This window comes from Epinephelus lanceolatus, chromosome 9 (assembly GCF_041903045.1).
Source record: "Epinephelus lanceolatus isolate andai-2023 chromosome 9, ASM4190304v1, whole genome shotgun sequence".
Classification (NCBI taxonomy): Eukaryota; Metazoa; Chordata; class Actinopteri; order Perciformes; family Serranidae; genus Epinephelus; species Epinephelus lanceolatus.
In genome coordinates this window covers 13,177,684-13,204,499 of record NC_135742.1, presented here as the reverse complement: position 1 = coordinate 13,204,499, position 26,816 = coordinate 13,177,684, and the positions used below count along the sequence as shown (strand labels likewise).

At 41.1% G+C, this 26,816-nt stretch overlaps 1 protein-coding gene across 1 annotated transcript in view; it reads left to right on the top strand.

Annotated features, from left to right (window-relative positions):
- The window catches only part of LOC117252601 (transmembrane protein 132D), a 416,006-nt gene that overhangs the window by 324,876 nt on the left and 64,314 nt on the right, over positions 1–26,816 (top strand). Inside the window, exon 6 of the mRNA XM_078170586.1 lies at positions 13,908–14,051. Coding sequence (XP_078026712.1) covers positions 13,908–14,051 — 144 coding nt within the window. The remainder of the gene's footprint in view (positions 1–13,907; positions 14,052–26,816) is intronic.

Below are 26,816 nucleotides of genomic sequence, written 5' to 3'. Positions count from 1 at the left end.
TTCTATACTAAATTACCTTCTTATGTGCTTTTATGTGCTGAGTATGCTCTTGCTTGATGGGTATTATCATCTATATATAGATTTACATCTATACTTGACCTTTACCTTCATATTTAGCTGCGGTTGTTGGAACTTTATTAATACTTAAGTCTTCTAAGATTCTAATTTCAGCACCAGCAATGATCTGAATTTTCTTTTCTTTTTTTTATCATCGCATATCTTTAAATATATACACAATATGCATGTTGCTTGATTGAAATAACACCTTTATAAAGTACATAAACCAAGTTTATGTCAATGCAGCAAGATAACTGGGACTGAGACTCGTAACAACCTCAATTAATGTGTTAACCCAGCCGTGAAAATGGAATTGGAGCAGTAACATGATGAACATCTGATTTGCACACATGCACACCTTCAGTGACTTTATTGCTTTATTAATGCCACATATAATGCAATAAACAGCACACGTGCATGTGGACCTCTGAGTTATGTCTCTGGCCTTCTGCTGTGGCCTCTCAGTGCAGAGTTCACACTCGCTCTCGCACACACAAGCTTTCTTTGTTTTTAATTCTGTTGTGTTTCCTCTCTCTTACAATCAGATATATAACAAACAAGAATTTCAGGTTGAAGGTAAGAAAGAGGTGAGGAGGAGCAGGGACAAAAAGCGCGAAAAAGATAACATTGTGAGAGCAGTGTAGTGAGATAAAGATCCAATAGAAGGCATTCAAAGAAAACCAGTCTAATGAGAAGAACACAGTATATTAGCCACAGAGACCACAGCTAATTCTTAATTTCACTCTGCTCTGCTCTTTCAGATACTGTAAATACATTCAGATGAATGCACTTTTTAGTATTTCACTGCTCTGCCCCTGTTCAAACACTCAATAAACCATCAGATTACGCTGCTCTCTCTCGAACTGTTACTTAGCCTGTAGCCCATTCATATAGCCATTCTTGTGTCAAGACATAAATGAGGGTTCTCAGTGTTGGACTAAGAGTCTCATCCTACTCTCTAATGTGCTATGTGTGAGCTCAGTCCTGCGTGTTCTTTAATGAAGCAATAGGAGAAGATATTCGGTCTCAGTTAATGTAGTTTATTAAGCAGTAAAGGAATAAAATTACAGAGCTCTGGGTCTCAACTTCACGTCCCTGACGAACAACAAAGGTGTGTCAGTTCACAAAGTCTGACCTCCTGTCCTTTCCCTGACCCAGTATATTTGAGCGTAACAGAGTGTCATTGTGCACGCAAGGCGTTGTCCTCTTCTCATTGGCAGTTCCACTTCCTCCTTCACCACACCACGCCCCTGCCTCGTGTTAATCTGACTCCTTCCCGCTGGCGGTGGGGGCGTGGTTCCTGTTTTGAAAGACAAGAGAACAACACAACTCCCTACACGTGCTGTACCTTACTATCTGTATATCACTTTCTATTCTTTTTACCATATATGAAACTAATTATCTAAGCATTGCGGTATGTGCTCCTCAGACTTCATGTCTCTTCCTCTCCTGTACTTCTCCACTTCTGCAAAGCAAACACATTCAGATCAGCTGAAATCATCTCAGTATTCTCATTGTTCACACATCTAAAACTTATACAGTGAAACACAACTTATAGTAAAACACATAAAATCATTCTATTCCCAACATCAGGAATCATAAAACTTCTCTCTTCCTGTCCTCTCCCTCATCCTTGAACTCTACTATGCTTTTATTTCCTCTCACAAAGCCTGTCTTGAAGTCTTCATCTCATCTTTTCTTGTCTGTCTTTTCCGTATTTAATATTTTCTTCCCCGTCACATGTTTTGTATGGCAACAATGGTTGTAGCTGGTTAAAAGATTTACAGTGTCACACATCTAACACAGGAAATGGAAAGCAGCAACCCTCACGATTGACTTCAGTGCAATTGATTCCTGAACTAATGCAATGCGTCCTGCCCTACATGTGTGTATGCACTATACATGTGCCCACAGGTAAATGCCAACAGTGATTACACAATGACACAAAGTCAAGGTTTGGATGAAACTTCCTGTCTGTAACTGGAGGGCATCTGTCGCTTCCTGCTGTAAAAGCCAGTTACTTCATTAAGAATTTTCTCAATTAGCTAATTGGTTTAATTTGTCGATAAATTAAGCGACTTTAATGTACTTTTATGTCAATATGTGGCTTTGTTTCAGCAGAATGTTAGCATGTTTGTGTTGGTGTGTGTGTGTGTGTGTGTGTGTGTGTGTGTGTGTGTGTCAGCATGCCAATGACAGGCGTGGAATATAGCCAAAGGGACGGAGACTTCTTTTAATTCAACACAGTGTGCCCTCTGGGTATACGGCACACACATATACAGCACGTAACTGTGTAGAAAAAATAGTATGTCTTAACAAACTGTTAAATGCCCATTTTTAGCCTCCCATATATGGGTAAAGAGGGGCTTGCCACACCTACTGCTAGGTTCAAGTCTATTATCAGCTCATTAAATTGTGACATATCCAACGTTGTTAAACAGCCACAGACTCATTAGGTTTAGTTGCAGAAACTAAGTGGATAGGTTTAGAAAATGATATCATGGTGCACCAGTTAAAACAACCATCTCTGGTTGAACAAATTCTATGCTGACTTTTGGTTTCACAAGTGACACAAACCCGGCTCTCCTTGGTGAAAACCCTGTGTTTGTTTGACCCATCCATCACACAGCCCTCCCTTCCAATGTGGACTTTACTGCTCTTTATGCAACTTCCTCCTTTGTTTCTGTCATAATTATTATGGTCATAAGAGATCACCTCCTTACAATACATGTAGGCTAAACAACCATTTAGTGGCGTGATAATGGCCTTCTGAACCAAAAACGTGGGTGTGGCTTATTATGTGCCTTCAAACCCATATCTATGATGCTTATAATCACTGATAACAGCCATTTACACTATCCCCATCATTGTCAAAATGTTCCATCATTTATGACACAACGCTTCCTCGCCATTGACGAGATATTCCGACAATCCCTGTTTTCACAGTTATAAGACTGGGGGCGCTGTTAGACATCTTGTGAAATAGAACAGCACTGCCATGTCCAAAAACAAATAAAGAAGATCTGAAGAAACTGGAAGAAGATGCTGTTTACAGAAATGTAGCAGTTTGGTAACTGCACAAAAATGCCAGGGCCGATGGAAGAGTTTAAGGTCGCGCAAGCCATGGAGATGTTGACGGACGCAGCCTCTGACAGTTCCTGTTTTGATCAACATTCTGAATCTGATTTGGATGAAGAAGCAAACGAGTTTGGTGGGACGAAACGTGATCAACAGTACTGACACTGAATGTGACAACGTCTTCTGCCAAACCTCAGACTTTTTTTGTTTTTTTTTAATTTATGTATTTTTATTTATACAATTCAAATTGACATAAGGAAATGAGAAAAAATGAAAATGTTGAATTGATTTTATACTTGAAAATTTCTCAGCTTTTTGTCCAAAATATTGTTTTTTTAAATGATAATAAAAAATAAATAAATAATAAAATAACATACTAAAAATAATAAAATACTGTTTACATATTCATAGAACAAATGATTCTGTGGGTCTTGAAAGATTATTAAATATGAGCAAAAATGCTGGCGGTGGCTGGCAACAATAATAATTATAATACTCTGACGGGTAAAGTGTTTAATGACCTTATGACAGTCAAACCAGCTGTCCTTTGACTCCCTTTAATTTAAACTATTTAATAACTTTATAATGTACCTTATAATATAATTTATAATAACTAAATATAAATAGAAATCATTCGGGTGTACAGTGCATTTACCTCTTTGTAAGAAGGGCTATAGGGTCTCTGTTGTCTATTCCTCTCAAATCACACAATTTAGAGATTTTACTTCATTAGAGCAGCAGAAGACGCCGCCCACGGCCACAGTGTTTGTGTCATCAGACTGTGGTGAAAAGGTCACAATGAGAGCAAAGGGAGACTGAGCGTCGTATATGTTCCGAGCAATTTCCCCCAAATGAGAAACTTGACAATTTAAGGAATGAACAGGAAAGCAGATTGGGCAGATATGTTTTTCTGTGTGTATGTCTGTGCGCATTTACCGGAAACACAGTCATAGATTCGATGGCACTTTGATTGCTCTGTGTGTGTAGGTGTGTGTGAGAGCACAAGAAAGAGAGAGGGAGAGACAGGCAGAGGAAGAGAGAAAAAGAGAGTGATAGACTGACAGAGAAGGAGGGAGAGACAGAAAGAGAACTGCTTACATACTCTTATTGTAAGTCACAGTTGGAATTGAATTTGTACAGAAAAGCAAAAAGCTCCAGTTTTTTCACTGTGTCAACTGTTTTACAACACTGTGTGTGCACGTGTGCGTGACATTGTGTGTCTGTGTGTGTGTGCGCCTGTGATGGGTGGTCTCGCTCTAGTTGCTTCACTTTAAATCGCGCACACTTTACGGCGCGCACACAGACACACACGTGCATACATGCATGGATAAGCTTCACTGAGGACAGAGGCTGTTTCCTAGACTTCACTTCTCTCTGCAGCATGCACACACAAACGTATTTGTCGGTGCATACCGGATGCATATGTGCACGCACACACACATCTATTCTCTTTATTTCTCCCTCTTTCATCCCACGTCTCTGACTCACTCGTGCACATGCTGGCACACATGCACACACGTACACAAATGCACAGGTGCAGGAACCTACATGAACTCAGATTCATTCATACATCGAAATACTTAACACACAAGACCTCACCGCCCCTACACACACACACACACACCTCCTCTGAGCTTATCTCAGTGCAGTGTGGAGCAGCTTTTGAAGGCAGTAGGGAGCCAGTTGTTGACGAGCCACTTAATAATTCCCTTGGACAGGCATGAAATTCTTTCCTTTTCTCTCTCTGTCTCTCTTTCTGTCTCCTTTGCTCTCGCTCTAATATTCTTCCTCCCGCTGTGTTTTTATCTGTTTTTTTCCCCACTTTTTCTATTTTTCTAATTTTCTGCTTTTTTCACTCCACTCCTCTCTCTGTCTCATCTCTGTTCCTCTCTTTTTGTCTCCTGCTCTCTGTGATTCATCTTTGCATGTGCTAGTAAATTCCAATTGTTATTAACATTAAGGTTAATAAGGGACTTGCAGTGACAGTCTGCTTGTTGAGTACAAGCTCAGTAGGACCCAGGCAGAACTTCTGAACTTGTGTTTAGAACCTGTTCGTATTAGATGATCGTGACAGGTTACAGTTAGGAGAGAATTCAGTCGAACATAGTTCCATGATTTGGTTTAAGTCCTCTCCTCTCTGTGTGCTCACACTGACACTGTGACGCCCTCTGCATCACCTACCTTCTCTCTCCTCAGGGAGTCACTTCAATTATGGTTAAACATGAATATAATTCAATTACATTTCCACCCCTATTAGAGATGCCAAGAGATGCAAAACCAGTTAGTGTTCAACTCAGATTAGCTGACACCTGCTGACCCATGCAAATACACTACCAATGTCTTTTTAACCTGTATCCCTCTGGACAGGGTGGTAAAGCCCAGTCACACCAAAGTTACACAGCAAAATACATCCATGATGTAGGGACTATACTCGCGAGGCTGGTTGGTAAACTACCATAGCTCATGAGCTAACTGCTAACATGCTAGCCATAAGGGAACATGCTAGCACCATGGATGTGTAAAGAGAACAGGATATAGCATTGTGGCGGAGCTAGGGATGAGCGAGTACACCATTTGCTGGGTCCATATCTGTTTAACCATCAAAATTATGTATCCGTATCTGAATTCAGAAACCAGATATTGATATTGGGTGGCACAGTGGTTCAGTGGTTAGCATTGTTGCCTCATGACAAGAGGGTTTTTGGTTTCTGTGTGGAGTTTGCATGTTCTCCCTGTGTCAGTGTGGGTTTTCTCAGGGTACTCCAGCTTCCTCCCACAGTCCAAAGACATGCAGGTTAGTTGGTGACTCTAAATTGCCCGTAGGTGTGAATGTGAGCATAAATGGTTGTCTGTCTCTTTGTGTCAGCCCTGTGATAGTCTGGTGACCTGTCCAGGGTGTACCCTGCCCTTCGCCCAATGTCTGCCGGGATAGGCTCCAGCCCCCCTGCGACCCTCAAGAGGATAAGCGGTTATGGAAAATTAATGAATTAATATTGATATGGTTTGAAGTTGCTATATTTATTATCTATTAAAATGTATTTGCAGAACAATCTCAGGATTGAGCTTCAGATCATTTTTGATCACAGCAAAAAGAGACTGAACACAAATTAAGATTTCCTCCTACCAGGAGTAAGGATATTGACACATTCTACTCAGCAGATATATTTATACAGAAGGACACTATCTGTACCAAATACTCGTTTCATCCGAGTACTTGGCTCAACCCTCAGCGGAGCCCCGAGAAAAGTTGCTCAGTGGTGCATGAAGCCAAAAAACTTTGACTTCCTGAGTATAAATTGCCTGAATCTTCTGCATCATGGGGCCGTTAGAGGAATCGCACTGGGGACTTTCCCCAGAGGAGTGGCTAACTTTCGGTTTAGCCTTCTGCTAACTTCAACAGGGACAAGATGAATTGATGGTGCAGCTCCAGACTTTCTAAATGTTATTGGACTGAATGGATCATACCTCCACAGTAAAAGGAATCATTTTGTAGGGGTTGTAACAGTCAATTTAGATCTGTAAATCTAGGATTTGCAGATGTTTCTTTCACAATTTAAGTCTATGGGAAAATGACATCATGTGATTGACTCTGAAGATGCAATCCCAGAGTTTGGCCACTACGAAAATTGGCTTCAAAGCCCAGTGCTGTTCCTGGGGACTTGGCTAGCACTCGTCAACCACAGTATATCTCTGAGCTTCTTTCTCTTTGATCGTGTGTGTGAGTGCTAGTGTTATGAATTACCAGCATGCTCACCAGTTGTCTCCTTTAAACTTCCACTGTGTTCAGTTCACTTTCATTGTGTTAGCTTTTTGAGAGGATGTTTTCTTCGGTTGCTTGTGCTTTCTCCAAATGTTTTTACTTTTATTAGATTCTGTGCTTTTGTGCCATTTCAGCCGCCTTAACAGATACCTTACAACACACACCACCTCTGCCTGTAGACCCTCGAATCAGATAAAGAAAAGCTCCACACAACAACACACAACATAAAAAATCTAATGGCCACTTCCCTACAAATTTAAATTCACTTAAACCTTAAGGGTTTTTGCAGGAGACAGCTATTAAATATAAGAATATCCAATAACTGTCTTTATTTATTTCTTCAAAAATATATGTTTTCTTGTTGTGATTGACCTACGGTGTAGATAACACAGATCTAAAGATGATGTTATCTGTGGCACTACTATAGGCTGCTGCCCCGGGGATACACACACACATAAACGTACATTTTAACATGCACATATAGGCTACATACTAACACAAACACATCCACTCTTCCTCTTTGATTTTTATCCCTCCATCTGCTTTCCTCTCCTCGAGGCAGAAGAAGAAGAAGCTTCCCGTTAATTCGTCATTTTGTTTTCTCTGCACGTCTACTTTCTTTGTGCCCTTCATCTTCCTCTCCTGCGCTCCCTCTTTCATCTTTTCCATGCTTTTAATCCTGTTTGTCCCCACTTCTCCTCCTCCTCCTCTTCCTCCTTCCCCTCACCTGTTTCTCACCTTCAACCTGCAGAACTCTGTCCTGCCATGGTATATATCTACAGTATCTATTTCTGATTTCAGGCAAGGCTGAGCAGAGTGTAAGAAGGAGAGAGGAAAAATAAGACAATTACAGATTAAGAAAGTGTCTTTGTGTGTGCGTGTGTGTGTGTGTGTGTGTGTGTGTGTGTGTGTGAGAGAGAGAGAGAGCTCTCATTAAGTAAAGGTCAGTGAGTGATGTGTGGCAGAGAGGGATAGGGCATTTGGCAACTTGTCACTGATCACATGCGCTTAAACCTTTGAGTGTGTGTGTTAAGTGTGAGGTCCTATCCTTTTAGGTTAATTTGTGTTATTTGTGTTCATATGCATCTTTGTGTAGACTTTTACATACAGCATGTGTAACTGTGTCTGTGACATGACATTATGTCATATCATGGTTTTGAGTTTTCACGTCTGCCCCACAAGGATCCTTGCTGACATCCTGCATCATCCTGTGTCCTCCCCGTTACTGTAGCAACGTGAAAATGTAATTTCACATCACAGATACACACTGCATTTATTTGACAGATAAACTTAGTAGTTGTTTTTTTAGATTAAGATATTATATTTAACCCACCAGAACACTGCGCTCTGAGAACGCAGGGTTACTCGTGGTCCCTAAAGTCTCCAAAAGCAGATCAGGAGCCAGAGCCTTCAGCTATCAGGCTCCTCTCCTGTGGAATCATCTTCCTGTTACGGTCCGGGAGGCAGACACCGTCTCCACATTTAAGACTAGACTTAAGACTTTCCTCTTTGATAAAGCTTATAGTTAGGGCTGGCTCAGGCTTGCCCTGTACCAGCCCCTAGTTAGGCTGACTTAGGCCTAGTCTGCCGGAGGACCCCCTATAATACACCGGGCTCCCTCTCTCTCCCTCTCTCTCTCTCTCTCTCTCTCTCTCTCTCTCTCTCTCTCTCTCTCACTCTCATCCTATTACTGCATCTTGCTAACTCGGCCATTCTGGATGTCACTAACTCGGCTTCTTCTCCGGAGCCTTTGTGCTCCACTGTCTCTCAGAATAACTCATACCGCAGCGGTGCCTGGACAGTGTGACGTGTGTGGTTGTGCTGCTGCCGTGGTCCTGCCAGATGCCTCCTGCTGCTGCTGCCATCATTAGTCATTAGTCATACTTCTACTGTTATTATACACATATGACTATTGTCACACAAGTATACTATCAGATATTAATATATACTTTCAACATATTGTACCACAGTAGCCAGAACTATAACTATAATATTATTACTTTCATTAATGTTGTTGTAAGCTACTGTCATTACCTGCATCTCTCTCTCTCTCTCTCTCTCTCTCTCTCTCTCTCTCTCTCTCTCTCTCATTGTGTCATATGGATTACTGTTAATTTATTATGCTGATCTGTTCTGTACGACATCTATTGCACGTCTGTCCGTCCTGGAAGAGGGATCCCTCCTCAGTTGCTCTTCCTGAGGTTTCTACCGTTTTTTTTCCCCGTTAAAGGGTTTTTTTTGGGGAGTTTTTCCTTATCCGCTGTGAGGGTCTTAAGGACAGAGGGATGTCGTATGCTGTAAAGCCCTGTGAGGCAAATTGTGATTTGTGATATTGGGCTTTATAAATAAAATTGAATTGAATTGAATTGAATTGAAAAGAACATAAGGGAAACTTGTAAACTACAAAGCACTGTTAAAGATGAACCCAGTGGCTTCAAATCTTTTTTGGCTAATAGAAAGAGTGTTTTCTTGGGGCATCTTGCCTGGTTCCACATGTTTATTAATTGAAGTAGGTTTATGAAAGAAGAAGCTTTTAAAAAAACAACAGTATTCTCTGATTTCAGATCATCAACAGCTGTCTGCACTGAGCACATCTGCAGTCTCACTGTCTTGCTTGACCACGTGCTCACTGTGCACACATTTTGCTGCTATTATAACACTAGTTCATACCCATTGGTAGCTTTGTCACCTTCTACCTATGCCAATCCTCAATGCCAATGTTCAGTTTCACATAGATTGACCACGTCACTGAGTAGAAAAACGTGGAACAGACAGAATGACTGACTGACAGAATGACACACTGACAGTTTGCGTGATTATGTACAGCATACCATACCATGACTTATTCATACCAAAAATTAGAAAAAAACAACAACATTGGGCCACAGGGGGAGCCACAACGATCGGTCGCATTTTAGCCATTTTTCTGTTGTTATAGCGCCACCCAGTTGCCAGTTAGAGTTAAATTTCACCTTGAGGCATCCTGTTCTACATATCTACCAAGTTTATTAAAAATCGATATGGCGGTTAGGCCTAGATAAGAAATTAGCTCTCTAGCGCCCCCATTTTGTTTGATGGGGTCAATAATGGAGGGGTCCCCTCAGATTATGTGTGGTCATATGCCTACAAAGGTGCGTGGTGATGGGTGAAACCCTTGAGATGTTATACACCTTTATGTGATGAGCCACGCTCTCTGCAATATTCATTGCCTTATAGAAGCTCAGTTTTAGTAAGTTTTCCAACTTTTGCCAAGAGGGAACTTTAGATATTGGTCCCTAGATTATTTTCACCCAGTTTCATGCAGATCGCTCAAACTTCCTAGGAAGAGATCGATTTTAAGTGTTTTTCAAAAAATTCAAAATGGCGGAAAATCTATATAACTGGAAGTTATGGGTTCTTGATGCAGATTTGTTCCTCATGAGGAGAGGCATCTCTGTGCAAAGTTTCATGTCTCTACGACATACAGGGCATGAGATATGACCATTCAAAGTTTGTAATTTCAGTAGGTTGCTATAGCGCCCCCCTTTGGCCAATTGATGTAATATTGCTTCATTCGCATCCTCCCATGACCCTCTACCACTGTGCCAAATTTCACACGGATTGACCAAGTCAGTGAGGAGAAAAACGTGGAACAGACACACAGACAGACAGTTTTCGTCATTACATAGTAAGATATGCATCAAACTGTATTGACACCCTCCAAATAAAGCACTGGAATGCTGCATGTCTGAAACACAGGAACACATTTATACAGAAAATACTGTGGCACCAAAGGTTGGGATGTTTAAGAGCTTAGACATAAGCTATATTTCACACATCTGTTTCTAAACAGGTGCGTAGGAGAAGAAAACCTGAGGAAAAAACTCCCGCACACTGCCTAATTTGCAAAAATAATGATTTTAATGCTGCAAATTTCTGTGACTAGCCATACCTGATGAAAGTCTAGTCACTGAAACATTGCAGTGTTGAAATCATTATGTTTTCCAGCTTCCCCTAAATTTCTCCAGATGAGGCTTTCAGGGTTGAACTTTGCAGGAAAAGTAAAAATAACTTGATTAGGTTAATTTTGTCTACTCAGTTAAATAGTGTAGAGGTTTTTTCTTTTTTCAGACAACAAGATTAGGAGATGTTGCTTTACCTTGACATGTTTCGACTGTCAACGTCAGTCTTCTTCAAAAGCGCCATCTGACGTGCGTCATGACGTGTCTTTATCAGCTGATCAGAAAGCAACAAATTTAAACGTTGGATCAAGAAGGCCATAGAGATCAGGAAGCAGGCCAGGGACACCATCAACCGGGATGAGGGGGCTTTCATGCTGTCTCACACCTGGGACTCTCTCCTCCAGAGACCATCAGGCGGCGGGGGCCCTGGCAATCTGACACATCTGAAAGGCTGGTCAGGCCTTCAAGGAAACACCCGCTGATAAAGACACATCACGATGCATGTCAGATGATGCTTCTGAAGAAGACTGAAGTTGACAGTTGAAAAGAAAGGATTGGGAATGCACAACTTTTATTTGTAATTAAGTATTTTGGACTTTTGCTCAAGTAAAGGATCCAAATACTGCCGGTTAAAAAGTGCAGCCTATTCACAAGATCTACAAATTTTCCCCACAAAGACAGACATACAGGAACACACACATTCCTGTACACTCAAGGTGCAGAACATTTTGGATTGAAACCATTTCAATGCAATCTGTATCTGGAGACACACACTGAACGATGGACAATGCAGTGCATTTATTTTGCATTTCTTCTTCATCTTCTCTGCTGGCATCCTGTATGCTCAGCTGAATCCCACTAGAGTCAAAAAGCAGAGACACGCAAACACACTTCCCATCCAGAAACAGTGGGCCCAGCGAAACACCCTGTAATCAGGCTTGTGTGTGTGTTGGTGGTGATAAATGCCCCCTTGGAAACTCAATGCCAAATAATCAAGATTGACGCTGGCACACTGCGCTCTGAGGTGTGTGAGTGTGTGTATGTGCCGGTTTGTTTGTGCTATTTTTGTTCGAAGGATCTAATCAAATGTAATCATGCTGATTACATTAATCGTGAGGTTTATAATCACCCCCCCCCCCCCCCCCCTTCAAAACTCTCCCCTGGTCTCTGTTACTTGTTTATTCCTGTCTCTCCTCCTGCGTGTTTCACCGTCTTCAGTCACGTCTTCCCTCTCATGCGCATCAGGAACATCAGGAACAACAAAAAGTGAACTTCGTCTCAAACATAAAGTGGGAATAGGCAAAAAAGAGTTAGAAAAAGAGCGAGGAAACACAAAATAATTTCACCAGAATATAAGAGATTGAATGAAAAATGCTTTTTTAACCCTTTTACATCACATCTTTGGTCATATTGTTCACCTATTCAACAATATATGCCAAAAAATAAAAAAGTAAATTTCTTCGTACCCAAGAAATCCAATCAAGTTAGAACCAACCAGTTTCAACCAATATGACATCCACCCATCAATCAATCTGCAACTTTTAGCCATCCAGAGCTCAGATTAAGTTAACTAGCTGGCAACAGCATGCTACTTCATGGTGTCTTCTTTTCCCTTAAATACTGTAGTTATCGCAGATATATAGATGAGGAAAGGTTGTGTTAGGGGAGTGTATATTTATTTCGTAACAGTGGGCAGTACTTGGACTGTAGATAAACTGGGTTTATTACTTATTTATTTAATGGGGTTGTAAATAGACTGCAGATAGTTGTATATTAGTTGTAAGTCATCCATTCAAGGCACATTACAGTAGACTGCTTCAGCAAATAACGTTGAGCTTCATTTGTCTTTCTCTGACGGCTGTTACTATCCCATCTTGACCTCACTGTTACAACACACCCACTTTTCAATGACAAAATCAAATTCCCGCCGAGGTTATGTCTCACCTGCCTATCTTGTTTCACTCAGAAATACCTCATGATACTGACGCTAGATACTCTTTAAATGCCGTTTCATCTGGACTTGAAATAATTCTGGACATTTTTGAAATTAAATTATTAAAACTAAAATAATGGAAATGGTGTATCTCAATTCCCTTTGCTTCTTTTATCCCTGTATACAGCAACCACCACCTGGTGGTTTAAAAGTGTTAATAGTTACTTTCCATTTCTGGCTGTAGTATACCATAAAACCTCAATTAGTAGCCCAGGCTATTATTTGCTTAAATCACTTAAATCAACAGGCCTACATTTGGGACAGGCCATTCATTTCACATAAATCTGTTGCTTGGCAAAGATGGGAGTTACAATCAAATTTTTTATTTCAACCAGTATGGATATTACATGTGTAAAAAAAATGGGCTTCAGATAACATTAATTATGAATCATTTATTTGATCTAGCTCGAACAGACAGAGAAAGAGAGAGTTACCCAGCATACCGACACAACGGCACTTTATCCTGTTAAAACAATACTCACAACTTGGATTCATTCTTTATGAAAAACCCTTGTGATCCTTTAAGTCTGTGGACCCTTACAGACTAAAGGGATATGAATAACTGAGGTAGCTAGCGACGCAGTTTTATACATCAGAACTTCTATTAAAAAGAAAAAATGAACTGCCTGGCTATTAGACCAGGCATCTAATTGAGACTGGCATTTATTTGTCAATGTGTGGCTACACCAGGCTTGTAAAAGTGACTGGGCGATTAACTGGGACGAGGCTTTTAATTGAAGTTTTACAGTAATAGCACAGTGTAGTGTAATAACTGCATTCTATGTAATATAGTGCCACCAGGGAGAAACTCAGGGTTCAAGAATGTCTTTGTCTTTTTTTTTTTTAAAGATTTTTTTGGGGGCTTTTTGCCTTTAATGTACAGGACAGAGTGAAATGGGGTGAGAGAGAGAGCGGAGGTGACATGCAGCAAACGGTTGCAAGCCGGAGTCGAACCTGCGACCGCTGCAGCGAGGCATCGCCTCTGTACATGGGGCTCCGGCACTATCCACTATGCTACCAATGCCCCACTAATGTCTTTGTCTTTTAACTCTTTCTTTCTCTTTCCTTCTCTCTGTAGGACACAGAGGTGGTCAACACAGCCATCCTCACAGGGCGGCGCGTCGCAGTGCCCATCAAGCTGGTCACCGTGGAAACAGATGGGCAGGTGAGGGAGGTGGACGACTCGGTCACCTGCAGCTCGACAGACGTGGACGTGGTCAAGGTAGGTGTCCAAAACGCACACAGAGAGATATGTATGTTTGGATTATGAATAAATTTGGCTCACACACACACACACACACACACACACACACACACACACACACATACACACTCACACACAGCTGCTGTTAATGATGTCACACGACTAACTTGTATGATATAAAACTGGACACGTCACACATGCACAATGTAAGACGATCCAAGATCTGATGCCCACTATTAATAACTTCACAGGTGTTTTTTTAACTTGATAAATTATGTACTTCAATCTGAAATGATTTCTGTTGGTCTGCGTTGCTGCCTGCAGTGCATTCTGGGGGAAGTCAGTAAAGTAAACCAGTTGATATTTTGCTTTGAACATGTGCCAAAGTGAAAAATGGGCTCAGGCAATCCATAAAATGTCTTAAGTCATGGTCTGCCAGGTAAGTGAAATGTGGATTAAGAAATCATTTTCTCAAGAGTTTGAAAAATACAAATACCGTTTAAAGAACAGGCAGGAAATCACAATAATGTGAGGAGGTAAACTTGGGGGTATTTTACACAGCAAGGGACCCATCTTGAATCATCACAGTAATCTAAAATCTTGGAGGATTTGCGTTGTTCTCTAATTCACTTTGTGCAACAGAGCATAATGAGACACTTATCACAGTGTGCAGGCATTTTTTAATCTCACTTTCTGTTTACTGAATGTCACATGAAAGTCTCCTATAGTATGTGGAGAACTCTGCATTTATTTGCCATAAAAACAACACATTTGTTTGTTTTATGGAGGTTATTTACATTTGGTTCAGTTTTTTTCGTAAATTAAAGCAGATGCAAATGCCATGAAAATGTGTAAAAATGTCAAACAAATGGGGGCGACAGAGAAATACCATAGTTTACTGTGTGGTAAGTGAACTACACCAGAGTTTGGTAGAAATTGTCTTTGCATCTTCCAGACATTATGAAAAATGGTCTGGTAGCAGGTTGTATACAAAAATATGTATGAAGACCTTCTTGTTCAGCTGATTAAAATTGCCCTGTGGAGTTTTCTTGTAAACAAAGTTTCTGTTTACATTCAGTGTTATTCACCCAAACACATTCTGTATACCCCCGAGGCCTAACAAATACATTGAATATGTTTCCTTTGATTTATTTATTTATTTAAACCTGCACAGTTTACATCCATATTTATTAGTCAACGGTCTTCTTCTTTCCGGACTTTACATTGATGTGTAGAACAGTGGAATATTGCAGAGCTATTGGTAGGAATATATAACCTAATATTCATGCTTTTGTGCATGCGTCTGCGCACTCACCCGTATTCATGAGAACAAATGTTCTCATACAGCCCGTTCTCAGCTGGGTCAGTGGCTGTCAGCATCTGATAGCGACACACAAAGCATGCTGTTACCTTATACATACCAGGCTTTTAAATAACTTGCAATGTGCTGCAGTGATGTAGTATAAAGAGTGAGAAAGTGTGAGTAAGGCAGGAAGGAGGGGTGCCAGATAGGTCCAACACATGACAGGGCCGCTGTTTGTGCCCCGCGTGAAACGCTAAGTATGTTTTTAACAATGTTGTTTGGGGTGCTTTCAGACCTAGAGTTGTCTTGCTTTGGTCCAAATCAGGGACTGATTTTCTTACAAAGTTTCATTATTGCCTGGATTTGGTTCGTGTTCTCACGGCAGCATTTACAAGCGGACCAGATCAAATGCCTTGCACAAGAAAGCTGCTCTTGATTGGTCAGAATTTCCATGTGGGAAAAATCCAGGAAGTAAACCAAACGTTGAAGAAGAGTACACTTGCAAGATAAATGTGACACTTTCTAATGTCACAATGGAGGGACAACTACGCAGGTTGATTTTAGCGCTGCTCATCGTGGACTATATTGCTGTCATTATTCATTTTAGTCAAACCATACAGTTTGAAAACGAGGCGCGGCTCCAACTAGAAAACAATGTTTTGACTGTTTAACCCAAACAATGCGTAATGCGACTGTAGTTGGTTCGGATCACGTTCTCACCACAAATGAACTGCACCAGAGTTTGTTTGTGACCAGACCGAGACCACCTCTTCAAGGAGGTCTCATTCCAGCTGTTTTGGTGCGCACCTTAGTGTGATTGCTGTCTCCACACCTGCCCAAACGAACCGCACTTAGGGGGCAAACAAAGTTGAGTTTGATTGAACTGAACCAAACAGGACAGGTGTGAAAGCACCCTTAGTTACAGTCCTGTGAAATGTCACATACGTCACGTCATAACATAACATAAAAAAACTTAACTCAAACCGTAGTCTTTTGTCCAAATCTTGCCCAGTTCTCTTGTTACATAAACCTAAAGTAGGTTTCGTGATGAAACCCATGTTTCCCATGAATATAGAAGTTTATTTTAAAGAGACACCACACATGCAATGTGCAGAAATTGCCGCTCCATCTCTGCGCATCCAAAACTGATGCTAGAGGGGTATCTAGAGCATCATAGTTTGAAGCTTGGAGCCACTGACCAAGCTGCCATTTTTAATGAGATGGAAGTGAGAACAGCTCCTAACAATAGTCCTCCAGAGTGTTATTAGATGTCACTAACTCCTCAGAGTACCATTAACTCCCTATACAGCTCTCTAAAGTTGGAAGGTATGTGTTCCATCCCTAATTTCAGGAGCATGTGTAGTCACATTGTTAATATGAAGATGGTTGCAATAGCTGTATTTAGTTAACATGGTAAAAATTGTCTAAAAATTGTTTACTGAAACACTGGATAATGGATATGGTTTTTATCCAAGCAAGGTTGAAGATGCTGTGTGCATAAAAACCCAATTCCTAAAATCCAATGCACGTCATTACTATTGTGCTTTTCTTTTTGACTCTGTAATCATTCCTTACTGTTAGCTTAATCCCTTCTACAAGGAGGTCAGAGGTCAGGGTCAGCTAGAGCAGCTACAATTGAACTGGCATGGATCCATTGTCTCTGAAGACGGAACAGCTTTGAGTTTAAACCTGAAAGAAGGACAATCTCAAACGCTTCGCCACCAAAACTAACACACCTGCTGTACTAATTAATAAAACAGAAATATCTTTAAAAAAAAAAATACTTTTACAGAAACAAGCCGATGCCAGGGACTAAAGATTGATTCCTCTTGTGCTACGTCTCCCCTGTGCCCTCAGGACCGGAGTGAAACGTACCCTTGCTGTGACAGTTTCAATATGAAGCCAATTTCCTGGTACAAGCCGACAGGAGTGGTGCTGTTTAAGTACGATCAATAACAACACTGTGAAAATGGAAGGAACTCATTCAGATAGATGTAATGTTAGTGCTCCGTGTGTGTGTGTGTGTGTGTGTGCGTGTGTGTGTGTGTGTGTGTGTGTAAGAAGGGGTTGCTTGCTTGTGTGTGCATTTTTGTGTTTAGCTGTATATATGTTTATAAAGTGTTCAAAGGGGACAATTCACCTCAAAATTAGAATTACATGTTTTTCCACTTTCCTGTGGTGCTATTTATCAGTCTAGATTTTTGGTGTGAGTTGCAGAATGTAAGAGAAATCGACAGTAGAGATGTCTGTCTTCCCTTAAATACGATGGAACTAGATGACACTCAGCTTGTGGTGCTCATTTAAAAACTCATTTAAAAACTATATTTAAAAACTTTGCAGCAATGTCTCTTTCCAGAAATCATGACCACGTTACTCAAGATAATCCACAGACCTTGTTGTGAACATTTAAAAGTAGGAGCTATTGTCTTTCTACGCAATTAATACACCAACCATATCACCACGCACAGGGAAGAGTGCATCTACTGCTAGCTCACCTAGCACCACTGAGCTAGCTAACGTAACAGCTCAGCCGAGGAGGACGCCATTAATATTTACATCTAGCACTCTCACGAACATTAGCTTCTCATCCATGAGTAGATGCACGCTTCCATCTGCATGGGGATGCGGTTGGCAGGTGTAGTTCTGTAGAAAAGAAAACAGTTTGTACATGAAACTGCTCACAGCAAGGTCTGTGGATTATCTTGAGGATAGAGACATTGCTGATGAGATGTTTTGCACTACAAACCGAGTTCCATTCTGTTGGAGAGAAGGCGGACATCTAGCGCGCGTGTGTCAAGGTCATGGCGTGATGGCAAGCCAAGACGAGAGTCCTGAGTCGAGTTTTTTTTTTCAGGGGGGAAGTAACTAAAAAAGTTACTTTTCTCAGTAACGCATTATGGTATATTTTGGTTCAAGTAACTGAGTTACTTTTTTTAATGAAGTAACTAGTAACGGTAACTAGTTACTGTTTTTCAGTAACTAGCACAACACTGCCAACAGGACAGCACAATGTCTATGTTACAGCTCAGAGTCAGACTGATTCCAGTACTTATTAATAGGATAACCAGTCATTTCTATGACTGTACTTCAGACTCTCTCCTTCACAAAGTGAAGTCATACATCTTTGGGATAAGTGCTTCAATTTCAGTCAAGCTGAAACATGTTTAGGTCATGCATCTTTGCCCCATTTCTTACCTCCTTGATCAAACTCTTGCCTTTCCAAGCAATGCAGCCACAGTGCATTTATATATATATATATATATATATATATATATTATACAAGTACTTCTTTACAGGGAATTCAGGTACAGTTAGACATAAATTGCTGTCCTACCTTACTTAAGTCTCAGCATCCACCTTGCAGTATATTCCTGAGGTTTGGACCCAGGTTTCAGGTTGAAGACCCCCTGAATTACTTGCATGGTGTATCATTGATATGCACCCACTGGCCACTTTATTAGTGTTCAACTGCTTATCAGTGCAAATGGCTATTCAGCCAATCACGTGGAAGCAACTCAGTGCATTTAGGCATGTAGACATGGTCAAGATGACCAGCTGAAGTTCAAACCGAGCATCAATACACAACATGAAATCATGGATCTATCCTGCCTTGTATCAACGGTTCAGGCTGGTGGTGGTGGTGGTGTAATGGTGCGGGGGATATTCTCTTGGCACACTTTGGGCCCCTTAGTACCAACTGAGCATGGTTTAAACACCACAGCCTATCTGAGTATTGTTGCTGACCGTGTCCATCCCTTTATGACCACAGTGTACCCATCTTCTGATGGCTACTTCCAGCAGGATAACGCACCATGTCACAAAACTCAGATCATCTCAAACAGTGACATTTTAATTATGATGTACAGAAAGCAAAATCAAGCAGTTTAGATAAGTTTCAGGACAGCATGCTGATACTGTGACGAGCACTGCAGCACAGACGAGACACTAAAAACTCACCAGTGGATAAACTGTTGAGCAACACTAAGTCTTCCTTTGTGATGATTGTGTTTGTTTTTGTGGCAAAGAGAGAGAGTGTGTGTGTGATTGCAGAGTGTTAGCTAACCGTTGTTTGTTGACAACTGATCTGACACTTGTATTTTCTCATGCGCACACACACACACACACACACACGCACATACACACTCGGAGGAAGCTTTAACACAGACAGCTGTTTGACAATGGCACCCATGGGGTACAGCTCCAGGTAGCTGTAGCTGTCAGTGAGTCACTATGACAGCTGTAAAGTGCAATCCAGAGAGCCTATGCAGCACACACGGAGGACTATCTTGCCCTGAGCTGAGGGTCCATGGCAGCACTATCTCACAGGCGTCATACAGAATTTGTCTCTGTTGCTAGGATTGGCAGACTGAAACTGCAACAGGTCTCTAACTTGTACAGCCAAATACTAAGCTGTCCATTCCAATATACAGTGCGTGATATAAAACATACTCAGAACTAAAGGTGAGGGAATGCCTGGCTCCCATTATTTACATCGTATAGTGGCTTTTTCATTGCTCCATGACTTTTTCATGCAAAGGTACAGTGAAAAAGAAAACTATAAAAGAAGAACAAGTCATGACAGCGTTTAAATTTTGGGTGACACTGTTTATGAAGACCACGTCTATTATGTGTTATGAGGGTATTTATAGTGAATTATAATGCATTTATAATGCTGTATGACTGCACTCATAAACAAACACAGTGCTTCCTGATGCACTTTATCAGCAGTCATAAAACATTATAGAGGTGACTTACAATAAATTATCGGTGTCCTATGGGTGTTTTTGACTAGTTAATAAATAAAGGTTGACTGACGGGCTTATGATGAATAATGAATACCCATACTCACCTATACACACACCCCAATAATCAACTGTAGTAAGGACTGGTGTGCATTAGAAGTGGTGTCCATAGAAAGAAATTTTGCATTGGAGCCAGTCTTTGGTGCCACTTCTATTAAGGTTAAAGGCGCTGTATGTAAGAATGTGGCCAAAACGGTTACTGCACTCAAATTCAAAATACTGCGGAGAGTCGTGTCCGCCCCCCCTCCCCTACAGATTCGAGGTTGCTGGACAGCGGCACGCTGGAGACTGATTTGTTTGCCCACGGGCAGCTGCCGTGGCAGGGCTGCGTTGCCGCGTCCTTGATCTTCGGTTTTCCAGCGGATTGTTCGAGCAAGTCCGGCTTCTCTGCTGCTAACGCTGCTGCCGGGATACAGCTGAGGAGGAGCCGGCTGCTAATGCTATGTACCGGGACACTGCTAATGCCGCTTGCTGTGCTGCTAACGTTTGTTTCTCAAAAAAATCAGTTGGGTCGATGACCCACCTGCACATGGGCTACAATGTATGATTGAAAATGAATAACAGTTGAAGGTATTCGAAATGTCCATCCCCGTCTAGCTATGATGCTAGTTAGCCAACTTTGGCTAAACCTGTCGAGGAGAAGAGTAGCCAGTTTGACATCCGATTTCAAATTGTTCTCTGCTTTCAACCGTCTCCACCATTCAAAAGCATCTCCTATATAGACCCTCGCTTTGCCTCGAGTTTTTTCTTGGCGTTTTTGGGAATCATAACGAGGTCGTTTGTGTTTAGTCGCACCGTCAGCCATTGTAGCTCAGTTGTAACTGTAAATGATGCTGAGACTCTACTGACTGTGTGACTGGTAGATGGTAGTGGGTGGTGCAACAGGCCAAAACACAAATTCAAAACATAAACATGATTTGCAGACCATAAAAATGTTTTAAATGCGAATATTCTGGCTGTACTATTGTTGTCGGTGGGATCAGTATGTTATATGAACATTATTCCTTAGTCTCTGTGACATATTAGGAGGATTTTACGACTATTTGCTTTAGATTTCTTACATATAGCTCCTTTAATGGGTCAGGCACAGTAAGTCAAACTATAACCCATCATATCTTTGCTGTTTCACCATTGATGGAAATATGCTTCCACTAAATATATAAAACACTCATTGCATGATGCCGACTGACATTTTTTTTTTATCTAAATTTGTGTATTGTTTTTTCTTGTAATTGGTCTCCAAACAGATAATGGCTGTGTCTTAAGCCCCTGTTTGCTTCAAGCTATATTACGATACATGCCCAAACAGAGCAGTTCCAACTTGTTATTGCTGACCAATCGTAACCAGATCAGTGTATTAATGGCTCAGATTTTTTTCTGGATGGACTTAAGAGTTTGGTAAATATCCACCAGACTAGGACTTGACCATATGGCACAAAGCTTTGCAATTTGCCTTAGCGACTTACATTTGTACTGACGTTAGTCGTCTAATGTTAGCATTTATTATTAGCACAAGTCATAACAATGATTAAGCTAAACAGACTGAAACACTTGCTATCAGTCACCAACCATGGGGATTATTTCTTACTAACGTTAATGGTTTTATCTCCCCATGAAGGTAGGACGTCCCCTGGCTAACATTGGATGAACTAAGTGCAAACGCTAACTTAGTTTAGTGATGAACAAAGCAGGAAGTGCCGGTAAGTAATAAAGGTCTAGATTTAAAATAATATGGTGATTAATGCCACCTCCTGATTATATTAGGAAACATTACAGAGCTGGCTAACGTTCGCCTTCCTGAGGGGCTTGAAATGCAGCTGCCAGTGAGAGTCATGATTTGTTTGGAGACCAATAACAAGGAAAAAGAACATGCATATTTAGAAAAAAAATTGTCAGTCAAGATCATGTTATGTATGTTTTTTAATCTAGTGGAATAATTTGTCAGTCAAAGGTGAAACAACAAAGATATGGTTTATGGTGTGATTTGCTATGTCTGCCCCATAACTTCAATAGAAGTGGCAACAATGTCTGGCTTCAATGCAAATTCGAATGCTGTTACTGACGTCATGACCTTCCTTCTTTTATAGTTTCCTTTACAGAGACTCTAAAATGTGTTATTTGTACATGCCCTCTAAAAAGACACAGAAGAGTTGTCTGAACTGATGGCTTTATTGGCCAGCTCAGACACCAGAGGAAAATGCTATGTATATGAACTAACTTTGTCATCAGGAGGTAGAGGTGATAATGGATGGCATGACACCTGCCAAGCTGCAGACCAGTGTTTGAGACCAACAAACAGCAATACAGGTTGGGATATAGCAAGTCATTTTCTGTGCTTTTTAGGCACCAAACATGGGTGTTTTGTAGCAACACATCACTGTGTTTGTAGATGTTTTTAAGGGATGAAAAGCAGTTGTTTTTACTAAGACATCACTGCATTATCTGCCAAGACAATGCTCCTAAAAGAGACATTGCTGCTTTTTCAGCTGGCATTGTGCTCCCCAAATTAGGTATTGATCTTTTCCTAACCACAGTGTTGTTAAAATCTAAAAGTTTCATAATGTCTGCTTCATAATAACATGCAAATGTAATGTACCCATGGTTTTCAGAAATGTACATTGCCAACATTAGTTCTGGCGATTGAGCTGTATTGGCAGCCCACTGTCTGGTTCCAATATTAGTCAGACAACTTTATTTATATCACACTTTATGCACAACACAGTTAATAAAAAGTGCGTTACACATTTGTCCATGCCCTCCAGAATGACACATGGAAGCATTTTGCTGAAGGGCATTTTCACCTGAACATAAACATATCTATTTTCATTGCACTTGCTGAAACTGACGATGTTGTTCTTCTTCGACAGTCTCATTTTTGGCAGCTGAAGACAAGATATTTTTAAATTTGTGGAAATGAAGGCTGCATTTCGCAGCTGCTTTTAGTGAAACTTATCAAGCATTTGTGATGTACTTAATCTTGAGCTGCAGCCACTGAACATGGCAGCTGCTGAAATGTGACTTGTCTTTGAAGTTGTGTCTCCACAGAGCAACATAATACTGAATTTATACCATACTCACCTCTGCAGCAGCTTTTACAATTCTTTTATAGATTCCAGGGCCCTGCAATAATGAAAAGCATTAAGCCAGCAGAGAAAATTAATGGATGAGAAAAGGAATGGCAGCAGTTTCCTTCACGTGTGTTTTAACTTTCACATTCCACGTTTTTATTGCGAGTTTGTTGAGCTCCACTTTGGCTTCATTCTTCAACTCGCGGAAGTGAAGAATAAACTCTTGAGGGATAAAATGTTTCTCTGTTGCAAGTTACAAGCAGTAGTCTGAGGAAGATTAGAGTCCTCATTTGGTTTCACATCACATTCCATTAAGCAACCTTTTGTTTAATTACTCATGGTGGATAAATGTTTGCAGGGGGAATTGCACACTGCTTTTTCCTTCCCCGCTAATGAACGTATGGATGAAATGACTGGCTAAGCCTGTCAGTGGCTGTAGTGCAGTGCTGTAGATTTCACTGATGCAGCTTTGTGTTGTTCAGTTTAGCCCATTTATCCCTGACAACAACATAAGCAGCAGCGATGTACTACCTCCATGGATAATAACTTTCCCCATTTCCTCGGCCCTCCCCGCCTCAGTCTCTGTCAGTGTAAACTATCTTGTTAAGGTCCTCTGATGCTGTTGTTTGTGATGTGTGTAAGTGTATGTGCTGCTATTGTTGACACAGCAGTATGCGTAGGTCAGCGGTGTCGAAGCTAGTAGGGGACGAATAGGGGACAAGCACACACATACACACAAATTAGTACCATTATCCTGACCTCACGCAAGCCTTTCTCTGACAAAGCAAGGAGGTGAGATGGGAGGAGGAGCGGTGAGAAGACGACGGACGGATCGATGACGAGTGGAGAGGAGATAAAATGAGAGTACTGGGAAGTAGGGGAAGTCAAAAGGATACAAGACTTCAGATGAACTGGAGCAAAGTAAAGGATAAGTGAGAAGGAAAAGGAAGTAAAGGGAAGGTGGAAAGAGAGAGAAGAGGAAAAGATAGAGATCCTTGGGGAGATTTTGAGAGGGGAGTTGCTGATGAATGAAAAAGCAAACACACGTGTCACAAGACAGTATCCCACCAGCTTAACACCTAGATCCCTGACCAGAAACAATTGACCGCTTGCTAAGACAGGGTTAGCGGGTAGCTAAACCAGTTAAGGGTAATATCAGAGGAGCTACAGGGAGCTTGAGTGAAAGAGACAAGAGCTCCCCAGAAAGCCTCATTCTCGAAATTATGCATTTTCTATATGTGAATTTATATAATTTCTGTATGTTAAGGTTCCTGAAATAAATTCCAGGCCAATAGTAAAGCACTTGTCAACATGTGTGTTCCAGGCTACACGTTCTAAGTATGAATTGGTAGTATATTTTTGCACATAGGCAGGAGCATATATGTGCGTATGTATTGGGAGCAGCAATTTTTGAAACTGGTCCAGTATTGAGAGACAACGCTACAGCCGGCAGCAGCAAATCAGGCTGCAATGTAACCACTTAGGGCATTTAGCACGATCAAATTACATCCACTAAAGGTGCTTGTTTGTCATGCTGTTACGTCGGACATCGTTATGGAAAGGATCGTTTAGAGAAATAAAACATTTTTCTTTCTTTCACTACATCTGGTCTATTTGTTACTGTGTGTAACCCAGTCTCGCTCAAGGAGAAGCCTCGTGGATCTGAAATCCCACAGACTTTTTCACATTGTTGCAAACAACTTCAGTATTCAGCCATGACACTGAAAATCTTTTAGATAACACTAAACTACACGCTCTGTACTCCAACACAAGAAAAACTCTTTCCAGCATCTTTTATTTTATTTATTTAACTTTTATTCATCCAGAAAAGCCTCTTGACATTGAAAATAACTTTTTCAAGAGTGTCCTGGCCAAGACAGACAACATCGAACAAAAATACAGAATATAAATGCAAAGCTCAAAAAACAAGCCATATTAAACACAAAATAAGATTATGACAAAGAAAAGCCAAAACGTATGTTAATGTATACTAGAAGTGAACCATAAAAAGGCAAAAAAGGGCATGGTTACAAAGACCAGCTAAGACACACCATGACACTGATATATAGAAGATTGTTTACAAAAGTCCTGCAAAAGTGCTTTGAAACGGCAGAGGGGAACCAAAGAGTGCAACTTGAAGCCCCTCTGCAGAAGACTCCACACATAAGGAGCTGCATCCATAAGTGCTTGCATGCCAAACTCTGTACGTACCCTCGGTAAAGACAGTAAAAACGTGTTTTGTGAATGGAGCGCATAGCCATATTCAATTTTTTTGGCCAAGAATAGCTTTGAGAATGCCAATGAAAAGGTCTATGCAATTGTAAAGAGAGCCAGCCAACCCGAGCACACAGGATCTTCTCTCTTTTCTTCCTGCGACAAATTGCCTCTTCCAAGATCTCAAGGAGATGTCTTATTCTAAAATCTCATGAGAGGCAATGTGTTGCAGGAAGAAAACTGTGGTAATGTAAGAGTTGGAGAGTGTCAGGAGGAGTTTTTCTGTGTTGGAGTACAGAAAGTGTATCTCAGTGTTATCTAAGAGATGCCAACCAATGCCATGGTTGAATATTTAGCTTATTTTGTAAATGTGAAAAAGTCTGTCACATTAACAAACACACCGGATCAAGTAAAAGGTAAGGAAAAATGTTTTATGTCTCTGTAGGATTCATTTCCATAATTTTGTCAGACACTTACTGTACGTTCAAACCAAAAGCTTCCAAAGAGGCAAAGTCTCTCGCGGACGCTCAAGAAGCATGACTGTCAAAAATATTTGTGGCAGCTTTGGTCGCTCTAGTCGCTCATCACGTGAATCACTGAATGTTCGATCGTGCTTGTCAATTTAAAGGAGCCACAAAGCAGACTACTGGCTTGAAAGCAGCGTAGTTGCTGCTTGCTGTTGTCCAGTCAAAAAGCTCATAGTTGACCTACACAAAGTTATGTTTGGTTAATGAAAACAGAAAACGTATGTCATCCCATTCAAACCAAGCAAGGAAGACTTGCATGCTACGTCGCAACATTAGCCTGTAATTCTCTCCTCTATTACTAACATTATACACTTTAAAACTCACCAGACCAACCAGCTGCCTCTGTGACGAGGTCCCAAGCCTCATTCTTTTTATTTTGGTCTCTGTAACTGAACAGCGACACATTATAAAGGACTGAGTGGGCGCCAACGCAAGTAATAAACTTCTCGATATCCATTGTTGGAACAAGTGTGCTGTAGGAACCAAAGTTACATGGCTTGTTCTCTGGGACCCGCTTCATCGAAGCACGTCAGCATTCCAACTGGTTGTTGCCGAACCGCTCATTACCATAAAGTTAAACGAGTGTTAACTCCCCTCCTGAGCCACTTTGGTCGCCCAAGATGCACTGCTGACGACCAGGTCGACCAAGTTGCCCAAGTCGCCGGGCTCTCATTGAAAATGAATGACTTCCACCGCTTTGGAAGCTCTGGTCGCTTTTGGTGTGGACGTGCAGTTACAATACCAATCTGAGCCTGTCAGTGCCAAAAGAAAGCACTTTTAGGGAACACACATTTACAGTGCACAAATGCCCTGACTGGTTACATTGCGGTCTGTTTCACAGCTGCTGGCTGCAGAGCTCTCTCCTAATA